The sequence below is a fragment of the Canis lupus genome, chromosome 24 (genome assembly GCF_011100685.1).
Source record: "Canis lupus familiaris isolate Mischka breed German Shepherd chromosome 24, alternate assembly UU_Cfam_GSD_1.0, whole genome shotgun sequence".
In the NCBI taxonomy this organism is placed as follows: domain Eukaryota; kingdom Metazoa; phylum Chordata; class Mammalia; order Carnivora; family Canidae; genus Canis; species Canis lupus.
In genome coordinates, this window is record NC_049245.1 from 45131050 (window position 1) to 45143976 (window position 12927).

General features: G+C 56.3%; 1 protein-coding gene across 3 annotated transcripts in view; it reads left to right on the plus strand.

Moving 5' to 3' along the window:
• The window catches only part of PHACTR3 (phosphatase and actin regulator 3), a 210408-nt gene that overhangs the window by 133195 nt on the left and 64286 nt on the right, over positions 1 to 12927 (plus strand). For all 3 annotated transcript variants that reach the window (XM_038572758.1, XM_038572760.1, XM_038572759.1), the window contains exons 5-7: positions 2139 to 2354; positions 7339 to 7513; positions 8179 to 8426. In XM_038572758.1, the coding sequence (XP_038428686.1) occupies positions 2139 to 2354; positions 7339 to 7513; positions 8179 to 8426 (639 nt within the window). The remainder of the gene's footprint in view (positions 1 to 2138; positions 2355 to 7338; positions 7514 to 8178; positions 8427 to 12927) is intronic.

A 12927-nucleotide genomic window follows, 5' to 3' on the forward strand; every position in this document is an offset into this window, starting at 1 on the left:
AGGAAGCGTGGTGAGGGTGGGGATCTGTCTGGTTTAATGCCGGGTCTGTGGCTCCTGGAGGGGTGTCTGGACCGCATAACTGTTCCAGGACATTTGCAAGATGGGTTGACGGATGGATGGATGAGTGTGAGGGAGGAGGTGACGGGGGAGGGCTTTCCCCTGGGAAATCAGGAGATGGCTTTGGGAATGTTTCATTTTGTCCTCCTGACCTCCAGATGGAGATGTCACAGTGGCCGAAAACGTATGGGTCTGGAGCTTGGAGAGAAGGTCAAGGGTCAACAGAGATTGATTGATTCTGAAGCCAGAGGACTGGATGGGAGAGTCAGAGCTGTGGACTGAGGGCTGGGTCCTGGGCAGCCCACATAGAGCTGGCGAGAGGCCGAGCAGGTGCGGCCAGTGTGACAGGAGGGAACTAGGGAACAGGTGTCTGGAAGCTGAAGAGGAGCATGTTGAAGCGAGACAGGACCGCTGAGACAGAGCAAGTGGACCTGCCCTGGCTGACGTGGGTGTGGGGACCTTGATCTGGGCTGCCCCGTCCGCCCATTAACCTATCCCTTGGCAGCACAGCCAAGGGACCCCGTGGAGTCCAGGTCCTACACTGCTCATCTTGTCCAGACCCCCAGGACCTGGAGGGAGAGACTGGCCTGTTTGCACCTTGCAGGACCCAGGCTTGTGCCCTGAGAGTGTCCCAGCCGTGGGGTTAGCCGTGGACGGTAAATAGACAGAAATGGTAATAACATGGGGTCTGCAGGATGTGCAGCACCTACTTCTCCAGTTTCTTTGAAGTTCTCCAAGGGCAGGTATCAGGCCAGCACCGTGGACAGCGCCCACCCAGCCGGCCCTCCAGAACCTTCCCCATGGTAATCCCATGCTAGGACTTCAGGACCAGCTCTGCCAAGCTGTTCCTCATAGGTGTTTGTATCTTCCTCCTCAGCTGGTTGTAAAAAATAAGATGAGATGTGCAACAGGCACCTGGCACCATACTGGGCACCTGGGGCATGCTCCGAGAGGGCAGGGAGTGCTGGGATCCCAGGTGGGCATGGGGAGGGGACCCACCTCTCCTATCAGGGAGGAGGAAGGGAAGATGAGGTTTTAGGGATAGTTGTGTTTGAGTCAGGCATCCAAGAAGAGTGCCCCCACCTACCTGGAGGCCTCAGTTTCCCCTGGTGGTGAGGCTGCATGAGAGGAGGGAGGTGAGGAGCTGGAGGCGGGAGTTTGAGGCGCGCTGAGGACCCTGACCATGGCAGTCCTGAGGTGGCTTCTGCTGGGGCTCCTGTGCCAGCATCTTTCTCCCGCAGCACTCACGGGGCGGGGACTGGTGGGCAGAGGCCTCACCGGGGAGCCAAGTGGAAAGGAAGTGGGCAGAGGACTTGGGGGTGTCAGTGGGCTGGGTGATGCAGTGACGATCAGTAGAACTTGAGCTGGAGGAAGGGAGAAGTGAACGGGGAGGGTGCTCACGGATTGGGAGAGGGCCGAGGGGTCGACAGGCTCGGGGATGGTGCTCAGGGGGCAGCAGGAAGGAGAAGGGACGCGGGCTCTGGGCGGACTGACCCTTCCTCAAAGCTGGACCTCCTGCCTCCCACGCCACTTGGTGGGGCTCCCAGGCCAGGCGCCGGGGCTGTGGGAAACCAGACCCATAAAGTCAATAGCTGCTGAGTTTGAGGGTCTGCAGGTGCCAGACACACACCTCGTTGTTACTTCCTGCTTAAACCAGCCATCCTGCGAGGGACTGTTGGTGGTTGTCAGGGGTCACATGCGGGTAAATGGGGTACCGGAGTTTTAGGAACTTACCAGGATCACAGTGCAGGGGCTGATGGGGCCTGGGCATGCGTCCATCCAGCACCTGTGATGGTGGCCGTCCCCAGGGCAGGTGGGGGCAGGAACTTTGGCACCACCTGCTGAGTGGGGGAAGGTCTTGAGGTTGCTTCCTCCCCCCATCCTGTCCCTCCCTCTCGTCTCCACTTCTGACAGTTCCACTGACCTCTCAGCTCACAGGAAGTCAGGTCTGCATGCGAAGTGACCCCTCTCCTGTGAGCAGTCCCCCCTCCGCCAGCCCAAGCCCCCCTCCCGTCCTCACTCACATCACCCCAGTCATGGGAGGGATGGCGTGTGAACTCTCTCCTTTGCCTTTGAACCAGCCAAGATGCCGTCAGCGTCCAGAGGTGAAGAAGCAGACGCCGCCGCCGGCAGCCTCCCGCCTACCACGGACGAACCCTCTCAAGCCTTAGCTGGGTCCGACTCCCCGGACAGTCCTCCCAGACCCCTGGAGAGGTCCGTGGGCCAGCTCCCCAGCCCCCCGCTCCTGCCCACCCCGCCGCCCAAGGCAGGCTCCAAAACCACGAAAAATGTCACAGGTGGGTCCGCGTGCACACGTCCTTCTGTTCATCGGTCCGGGCTCTCAACCCGATCGGGGGCCCACCGTGGGCTGGTTCTCAGCCTGGGCTTCGGCAGCCAGGGCTCTGGGCAGGTGCAGGGCAGCAGTTCTTAGCAAGCAGCTCTGGTTGTCGGGAGCAGACCCCTGGGGCCCCCCTAGTAGATGGGGCGGTCTGTTGGCCAGAGTCAGAGATGTCTCCCAGAACCTGAAGGCAGAAGATGCAGCCAGCCCCTGGGATGAGGACTTTGTCTGTCTGGATATTTGGGTGTCCTCTCTGTCTTCTCCTACTTTCCCTCTCCCCTTCCTTCCCCACTCTGCCCCACCTCCCCCCAGTCTCTCTCTCATGGTCTCTGCTCATCTGTTTCCCTCCATCTCTCCGGTGAGCTCCTTCCCTCGAGGCAGAGGTGGGTGGTCAGAGGGGAGCACGGCTGGGTCGGGGCCCCAAAGGCCTCTGCTTCTGTAGCTTTGGCCTCACCGGCTGAGCAATCCCAAGATGTTGAAAAGTTTACTTTTGGAGTTTGGGTCGTACTTGTCCCATCGCTGTTGGAAATGGGAGACACTGCTGGTCTCCAGGGCAGCGGGGAGGGTGCAGGCCCCTCAGTAAGAGGTGACTGTTTTGAAGACTAAATCCTCAGCTGCTGCCTCTGAGGGCAGAGGACATGAAGAGGATGTGGATGGCAGACCTGGGTGGCTTTGCTGGGAGCCCTCGAACACCACCCCCAATACTGCTCCGTCCCTCTTTTTGGGCCACAAGGAGGCCTGGGGACACACCATTTGTTCCTAACGCACGGGCCAGTCCCTCTGGGAGGGGACATGTGCCCGATTCACAGTTGAAAAGACTGTGGCTTAGGGGGCCCCAGCAACAGATCCTACAGCTAATGGAGACCTGACCCCAGTTCTGGGCCTGAAGCTCGTAACCCTCCTCCCCCCCACTGCTCTTTCTGCAAAAACCTTCTTCCCCTTGCTTCACCTGGTCAGCCCCTTTGCATCTCTGTCCCTACTTTAGGGAAGCCAACCCCATAGCAACATGCATCTTGCATTCTGGTACGTGTCGCATCACTTCCCCTTACCCAGTGAGTTGAATGGTGTCCCCTGAAGATGCATGTCTACCCAGAACCTCAGAACATGGCCTTCTTTGGCACGGGGTCTTTGCAGACACAATTCCATCAGGATCAAGGTGAAATCCTCCTGCCATAGGGTGGGTCCTAAATCCAATAAGAATGTCCTTCCGAGAGACCGAGTTTGCAGTGACCTGTTTGCATGCCAAGGCCTGCCGAGGGTTGCCAGCGGCCACCAGGAGCTGGAGGGAAGCCTGGCATGTGTCTCTCTCAGCCCTTAGATGGCTCCAGCCCTGCTGACACCTTGGTTTCAGACTTCTGATGTCAGCAACCATGAGAGAATGAAGTCCGGTTGTTCTGAGTCCCAGCTTGTGGGACTTTGGGACAGCAGCCTGGGACCCCACCGGATCCCAGTGCTGGCATACAGCAGGTGCTCAGCGAGTGCACGTGGCTGTGATGGAAGGAGCAGGTGGGGGTCCTGAGCCAGGTCGTGCTGCCAGGTTCCCGTCACAGCCCCTGCTTCTAACCTCTGGAATGAGTCTAAGCCTGCGGTGTGCCCGTGACCTGGCCACACGGATAAGAGTCAAAGTTCTGAGGCAGAACCACACTGTCCTGCGTCTCCTTACTGTCTTGTGATAATTTCCTTCCCCGTCCGTGGAGACCTGGCACAATTGGAAATCGGATAGGCACCACCCACCACGTTTCATTCTGGCTCCTGTGTAATTGGTTCTGGTCCCTGGATAACCCAGCAGCCCCGAGATGTCCTGCCTCCGCCGCTCGGGACAGATCAGGCCTCAGGCTGCACGTGTCCCCGACGTGACTCTGCTGCTTGTTCACGCAGCCGAAGTGCTCGGTCCCCAGGGCCTCGGGTTCGGCACCTCTGACTTCCACCCTCCCCTTTCAGGGGGCTCCAGAGCATCACGGGGGGTTCGTCTGGGGACTGGATAAGGAGCGGGAGAGCTCCGGAGGGTGGCTTCGGTCTGGATCTCTTTTTTAAGAGCTGAGACCACATTTTGGTGACTTTTGTCTTAATTTTCTCCCTTCTCCCTTTTTTTCCTCCCCTTTTGCCGGAAACGTTGGCTTCAGCCTGTGAGCACTAGGTGGCAGCAGAGGCCCCGTACCTGAGCTTCACTGGGACCCAGGGGGACAGTGTGCCCAAAGCTGAGTCCCCAGGGGGCTCGCTCTTGTCTGACATGGTGCCCCCAGCCTCCACCAGAGGTCAGGGCATCGTGCCCTCACCCCCAGGCCCACTTTGCTGAGTCTCTATGGTGTTTAATTTTTTTTTAATGAGTTGCCAACATTGTAAACATTCAGGTATGTTTAAGTGTTAAATATTGGAATATGTGTAGAACAGTGTAACAGGTGTAAAAATCTTTTACCTGTAATCCTGATTTGTGGCTCCTCTTGAGAAGTCTTCGTAGCTGGCAACCCCGAGCCCCAGCAGCCGCATTAAGGTGAGCAGGTGCTCTTGTGTTTGCTGAAACCCTTGTATCCCCCTCTCCCCCCCTCCCCCCGCCATCATAGGAATTGCCTGAGGTCCTTTGGCTCACCTGTGGCCCACCTGCCTGGACCCGTGTGAGTTAACCCCCTCAGGGCAGAGCGGCTCCTGCCCCTGTCCAGCTAGGGGACAGTCGCCCGTCTGGGTGGGGGTCCTGTGGCCTCTGCCAGCTGTAGTTGGAGTCGTGCTGCCAGGTTCCAGCCCCAGCCCCTGCTACATCCTGGAGGCACAAGTCGGAGGAGGCTCCAGAGCCTGGTTCCTCACGTGAGAAGTGGGAGTGAGGGCCTCATCGCTGGCCCCGGCGAGCCAGGGACGGTGCTCAGCAGAGCGGCACGTGGGAAATGCTTGTTCGGGGTGCCCGTGACTGACAGCGTGTGGAGACCCCGTTAGAGTCCAGGCTGAGTGAGCACAGGCAGGCTGTGTCACCTCACTTTCCCTGGGCTGTGACGGCCTCCTAGTAGGGTGGGGTGAGGGTTCCAGCAGCAGCAGCGGAGCGTCACCTGCTCCAGTGGGGTCCCTGTGATGAGCAGGGGCCGCCCTGTGTGGGGGCTAAGCCAGGGGGTGTAGGCTACTGGGGGTGGCCCTGAGGGCCACGCTCGGAATGGAGCCCCCACCCTGCCCTTCCTGTGACTGGCACCGTCTCATCCTAGGGTGTCAGTCGCTCAGGTGGACCTTCTACTGACCTCTCTGTGGTCCAGCCCACCTGCGTACCGTCCCCCCAGGTGTACTTGGCCCACCTGTGTCCCCCACCCTCAGGTGTGCTCAGCTTACCTGCCTGGCTCCGCTCTCCCTAAAATCCTCGTGTTGGCTTTCTGTCTGCCTTTCCTCTCGTGGCTCCACCCAGCCAGCCTCGAGGCCCTTCGGCAGCAAGGCCTGGGCTGTTTGGCGTTACCTGGCTGTGCCCACAGAAGCAGGTGCTTGTGAAGAAAGCAAAATGACACATGACATGTTTCAACAAGACTTACAGTCTTCCTTCTAGTTTTGTTTTTAATTGGCACAGTCCACATTCTCGGACTGCATCAGAAAGGCTTTGCCTGTCAGTGGTTTAGATCTGTGTCTGTCTGTGTCTCTGTCCCTCTTCCTGTTGAGGCTAAAAAGGGAGTTGATTTGTTTGTATCCAGTCAAGCAAAGTGATGGAGCCTGGAGCCTGCCTCTGCGGAGGCCTGTTTGGGAGCGAGTCTGTGTCTGAACGTAGCACGGGGGTCAGGGAGCATCCGGGATCCTGCTGCCCGGTCAGGGAGCTCTTGGCCCATTTTACGGATAAGAAGGCTGAGGCTCTGGGGCTTTTATAGCTGCTAAGTAGCAGATCGAGGCTCGGGGCCAGATGTGGGCAATGGCCAAACCCAAGCTGTGTGGCGCCCTGAGCCCCCGATGCTGTGGAGGGCTTGCGGTGCACATTCAGGAAGTACCTGGCAGGGGGAGGGAAGCCTCGCCTCCCTAGGGTGGAACTGAGCACACCTAGTCTGGGTCTTCAAACTCAGTTCATGTGTACGAGCGTGTCGCACACGTGTTAAGTGCCAGGCCTCGGGCTACGGCAGGAAGAATGGAAGATGCGGGCTCTGCTCAGAGGCGCAAAGTCGGGTGAGGAGGGCAGACCCGAGGAAGGAATTCATCTCAAGTGGGAGGAGAGGGGTGTCCGGGCTGCCTTGAGTCCCACGGGGCAGGTGTGACGGGCTCTGCACGAGGGTGCAGATTCACAGAAGGTCTCCTGAGGAAGTGAGATTGGTGTAGACGGGAGGGGAAGAGCATTTCAGGCAGGGTGAACAGCCTGTGCAAAGGCTCAGGGTAGAGCATGTGGTTCCCTCGAGGACTAGAAAGCTCCCTCTGCCCTACAGCGAAGAGAGCTTGTGGAGGACAGTGCGGGGGAGATGAAGCCTGAGCGCTGAGGGGGGCAGCCTACAGGGCTCTGGGGTGCTGTGCTGAGGAGAATGCAAGAGGCTCGCCTTCCTGAAAGCTCCCACTGGGTGAGGCTCGGGGGGGAGGTGGTGGCGCTGGAGGAGATGAGGTGGGGCCAGGATCACGCTGGGTCCAGGCTGAGTGACTCCAACAGAGCTCGAGGAACTACGCTGGCTTCCACAGTAGGAAGTGTAGCTTCAAGAAGCCAAATCTGTGGCAGAGAAACGGGAAGGAGGGTTTTCTGCACCTGAGACCTTGCCCGGGGCCTGTTGTCACGGGTGTCTGTGGAGCTCAGCTCCTGGGATTGGAGGCAGGAGGTTCAAGGACAGATGGAGCTGGGCAGAGGTGAACCTCATCTCAGGCTCTGGGGGCAGGGGACCTGGCGCGACATCCAGAACAGGATGTGAGGGTCATGTGGCCGGGGGCTGTGTCCTCTGCTCCTGGGCTTGCGTCTCTCTGCAGAGTCCCTCCTCCCAGAGACTTACACTCCTGTCGTCCCTCTCATGCTCCAGGCCAGCCTGTGCTCTTCCAAGGCCCTGGTGGGAAGAGCACGGACCCTCCCCTCCGAGGACAGCTCTCCACGCCCACGGGGTCTCCACATCTCACCACTGTCCACCGGCCGCTGCCCCCCAGCCGTGTCATTGAGGAGCTGCATAGGGCGCTGGCCACCAAGCATCGCCAGGACAGGTGAGGCCCTCCCCCTGGTCGGGAGACCCACGTGCCCAAATCCCCACCAGCCTCGTGCTCTTCACCTGTGTGGTCATGGGGCTCAATGCACGGCTGTCACCGTCTCAGCATTCTTAATTTTTGGATAAGAGCATCACCTTTTTACTTTGCACGGAGCTCTGGTCTGGGTTGCCACATTCTGGGAGAGGACGTTCAGGGGGTGCACACGTGGGAACCTGGCCACAGAGGCACCCCCCCCATTTCTCCCGATGGATCCAGGCTAGGGTGGGGGCACCCGTGGAAGAGAAGTAGATGTCACACTGGCCCAGGACTTGGGAGTTTTCATTAGGCAAGAGTGCAAGGAAGCCCGTTCTGGAAGCTTTTACTCTTTTATTTTTGATCTCGCGTGTCCATAGACCGTGAAAGAGAAATGAGTTGATGCAGGGCAGAGCAGTTAGGTAGCGGGACCTGTGTATGGTTTGGCAGAAGCACGGCGCAGAGGACCCGGGCCTTTGCTGCACGGAGTGGGACGGGATCCTAACGTGCCTCTCTCCTGCATGTGCCAGCCGGGGCCACTGGGCCGTGGATGCGGGATGGAGGCCGCGGGGCCCCCTTTGCGATACCATCACAAGCCAGGTCCTCCGACGAGGCGGGCAGCGTGTAACCCGAACTGTCTTCTGGTTCAGTTTTCAAGGAAGGGACAATAAAGCGTCCCCGAAGAAGCGCGTGGACGTGCGCCTGTCCAGGACATGCAGCGTGGAGCGGGGCAAGGACAGGGAGGAGGCTTGGAGCTTCGACGGGGTCTCGGACAGCAAGCGGACCGCGGCCAAAGGGTCTGAGGAGGACAAGGAGAACCTGATTGTGAACTCGGAGCTCAAGGACGACCTGCTGGTGTATCAGGACGAGGAGGCGCTGAACGACTCCATCATCTCTGGTGAGGAGGGCCCGGAGCCTGCCGTGCGGGGTCGCGGGCCGCCCTGAGGGCCACAGGGCCTGGGGACGAGGAGGCGCCTCGAGAGCATGGAGGAGGGGACAGGGCCAGGCCGGGGTGCCCCCAACAGGAGGGGAGGGGGCTGCGTCTCTGAGGATGAGCAGGGGGGCCCCTGCAGACTGGCGGGTGAGGTTGGGAGATGCACAGTGAAGCCGGATTATTTTGGTAACTGCGTATTGGTTTTTGTGTGTTTTTGAAAACACGCGAAAGAGGCTCAGTACGTAACTTTGTGGGTGTCGCTGCTTAGGGAGATGTGGCAAAAGTCGTATAGGTGGTACGCTGAGGGCTAACTTTTGGAAAATAGAGCAAAGAATGCTTCTGGGAAGGCGAGGCTGAAGTGGGAGGGAGAGGGCCGGGGTCCTGCGGCCATCCAGGTGTGGCGCGCGCGTGGCCGTGCCTGCGTGTGTGGGCGCTCATCCCGGGCCATCAGCTCACGTGGGCTCCGGAGCTCGGCACTGCTCCATCCTGGCTTCTGGACTCAGGCTCAGGGAGGGGGAGCATCGTGGCCCCGGGGAGGGGGGATGGAGCGGAGGTGCAGGTCAGGCCAAGGGAGTGCAGGGCGGGTCCCCTGCAGGCTGTCCAGGCTGTGCTGAGGGCCTGCTCCTTGCAGGAGGGTCGATTTTCTGGTGACTGTCACCACCGTGGGCAGAACTCTGGGTGGAGGCACCGGGGACCCAGCCCAGCAAATGGCTTCTTCCTTGGGTGTTGGGTGGCAACTGAGGAAAGGGCTGACGTTGACTTGGGTCCTGGCTGGTCCCCAGGGACGTGGTACCATGACCAGGTGGATAGAGCCTGGGGTTAGACAGCAGCCTGGCTGTCACCCTTCCTGTCCACTTGTATCCTTCTGAGCCTTTTCCACCCCGGCCAGCGAAGCCTGTGAGGAGCACCAGCATCCTGTGCATTGGGAAGACGCTGACTTTGATCACTGAACCAGAAACCTGGAGCCGGTCACTGGCCGAGGGATCTGGACATGTCCGAGGAGCTGCGGCCTGTGGGCTTCCCCAAGCTTACCTGCCCCAGGACTGTCTTCCTTGAATACCCGTCAGCCTCTGAGGGACGGGGTCAGGAGGGAGATCTCTGAGAACGGCTGGTGTAAGCGAGGGTGCCAGGCTGGCGCAGGTGCCTTCAAGCTCAGCACCAGTGACATCAGGGGCTGGGTGGTTCTCTAGGGCGGGGTGAGGGCTGCCCTGTGCCTTGGAGGGTGTTGAGCAGCATCTTTGGCCTGCACCCCCTGGACCAGTTCCCTCCAGCTCTAGGGGTGGACGTGTCTGCCTCTTTGGCTGCCCGTGGCTCCAGACGCTCCTGGGCTTGGCAGCTGCTTCCCCCAGTCTCTGTATCTCCTCAGTTTCTCCTCTTCTCCCTGGGCCCTCTCCCTTTCTCCCATCTGCACGAGACCTGACCAGACCAGACCTGACCCTGCTGAGCTCCTGAGATCAGATGAGACAATCTGGATAATCATGGATGAATCTCCTCATTTTGACATCCATGAGTACATCTACAAAAAATAAATTGCATCTTTTCCCAAATAAGGTCGCATTCATAAGTATAGGGTACACACATCTTTAGGGGTCACCATTCCACCTCTCCAGCCACTCCCAGTGGCATAACAGGCTTCTCACTGAGCCACTGTGGTCTAATGGGAGCAGGAGGGTAGGACTCCTCCTAGAAACTCTGCTGCTAACATGCGCAGGCTCACCACCAAGCTGCCCGGGAATGTGCTGCACTTACTGCATTTGCAGAGCCTGGACAGAGCATCCTCTCCTCTGTCCCTTCTTCTGTGGGCACCGCTGTTCTGGGTTCATGGTCAGGATCTCACATTCAACCCTAAGAACATCCTGCCATGGGCTGGGCTTTTTGCACACGCCATCAGGACTTCCTGGAGATTCTAGTCTTCTGCAAATTGAGCCTGTGGGGGCTCATCCCAGGTGCATGATAACGGCATTCCCAAATCATGGAAATACAGCATGGGAAGGGGTTTCCTTGATTTTACACATTCTCCTAGGTGTTCGTAATTCTCTCAAAGTTAAGAGCCTCTCAGATAAAGTACTTGGAAGGAAAAGTTCTGTTTTGTACTAGAAAAAGTCTAGAAACATTACCTTGTGAAGGAATGTAACTCACGGAAGGAAAGGCCCATGAAAACATTCTGCTTTGCGTGGAAGGACAGTAGCGGCAGGGATCAGTTATTTGCTTCTTTTGGATTCAAGAAGCTTTGCAGGCATTGTCCCGTCCCACGTGATCAGCCCAAAGATGTGCCACCCTGAGTTCTGTAATAAGGTGGCATCCTATGCATCTGAGTTAGAATTTCATTTCTAGAGCTGGGGGTGGCCCCGTCCAAGGCAGGTTGCCTTATGGATCCGCCGGAAGGCTGTCCGACCTGGCTGAGTTGGAGTGAAAAAAAAAATGTATCTATTGTGCTCTGAGTCTGACAATGGATTTCCATGCAGAGCAAGTCAGATGTCTTGGTCAACACAGAAAGATGTGTGACGGACGGCGGATTGATGCTTCGTGCCCACCTGCAGCGGGTAGAGCTACCTTCACGGGCATGTACAGTCAGTGCTCGGTAAAAACAGGACGCCGGGGGCGTTCTCAGCTTCAGCAAAGGTGAATCATTAAGATTTAATTCTTTTTACGAGCAGTTGTAGGTCCACAAGAAAATTAGGAGAGAGTTAGAGAGACTTCATGAGCGTCCCCAGCCCCGCACCTGCATTGCCTCCCTGTTACCATCGTCACTCCAGAGTGGTGTGTTTGTGACAGTTGACGAGCCCGCCCTGACCCCTCATCCCTCAAAGGGTTCACTCTCCGTGTTGTGCATTCTGTGGGTTTAGGCAAGTCGACAATGACTTGTGTCTGCCATGATTCCATTCAGAGAATTTCCACTGCTCCAAAAATCCTCCATGCTCCCCCTGTTCATCCCTCCCACCCCCACCCTCACCCCCACCACCGCTGAGCTTCTTATTGTCTGTAGTTTCACTTTTCAGGAATGTCATATGGTTGAAATCACGCAGTGTGTACCCTTTCCAGACAGCCTTCTCTCACTTAGTAATACGCATTCAAGTTTTCCTCCGTGTCTCTTCATGGCTTGATGGCTCATTTCTTCTCTGTGCTGAATGGTATTTCATTGTCTGGATGGACCACAGTTTATCCGTTCCCTCCTGAAGGACGCTCTGGTCTCTGCCAAGTTTTGGTAATAATGGATACAGCTGCTATACAAACCCATGTGCAATTTTTTTTGTGTGTGTGTGGACGTGATTTTTCACTTCTTTTTTTAATTTCTTTTTTTTTTTTAATTTTTATTTATTTATGATAGTCACAGAGAGAGAGAGAGACGCAGAGACACAGGCAGAGGGAGAAGCAGGCTCCACGCACCGGGAGCCCGATGTGGGATTCGATCCCGGGTCTCCAGGATCGCGCCCTGGGCCAAAGGCAGGCGCCAAACCGCTGCGCCACCCAGGGATCCCCGATTTTTCACTTCTTTTGAGCAAATACCACGCAGCCCGATTGCTAGATTGGTATGCTAAGACCATGTTTAGATTTCTAAGAAACCATCCAATGGTCTTTGAAGTGGCTGCGCCATTGCGCATTCCCACCAGCATGAATGAGCGCTCCTGCTGCCCCATGTCCTTGCCAATGTCGGGTGTCATCAGCGCTCTGGATTTTGACCCTTCTCAGAGGTGTGTGGTGCTGTCTCGTTTTAATTTGCATTTCTCTGAGGACCTACGATGTGGAGCATCTCTGCATGCTCGCTTGCTATCTGTGTATCTTTGGTGGGGTGTCAGAGTTTTGGATCCATTTTTTAATTGGGTTATCTGTTTGCTTAGGGTTGAGTTTTAAGAATTCTTTATATTCAGGATGAAGAGCCCTTTATCAGATGTAACTTTTGGAAATATTTTCTCCCAGCCTGTGTCCTCTCTTGTTCTCTTGACATTGTCTTTCACAGAGCAGAGGTTTTTAGTTTTAATGGAGTCTAGTTTATTGATTATTTTTATCATGTGTTGTGCTTTGAACAGTGTATCTAAAAGGACATCACCATATTCAAACTCACTTAGGTTTTCTCATGTCGTCCTCCAAGAGTTTTATAGTTTGGAATTTTACATTTAGGTGTATGACCTATTGTGTGAAGGTTATATGGCCCATGTCAAGATTCTTTTAATTTTTTCCATGCGACTGTCCAGTTCTAGCCAATTTGCTAATTAATTTATTTAATGTAGAATTTTAATTCATCATAAAAATTTAAAATTTATTTAACAATTTAACATATTTAGACATTTTTTTAAAGTAGGCTCCATGCCTAGCATGGAGCCCAGTGCTGGGCTTGAACTCATGACCCTGAGATCAAGACCTGAGATGAGATCAAGAATCAGACACCTAACCGACTGACTGAACCAGACACCTCTAATATTTATTTAACAATTTAAAGAATTATTCCAAATATAATGTTGAGGAT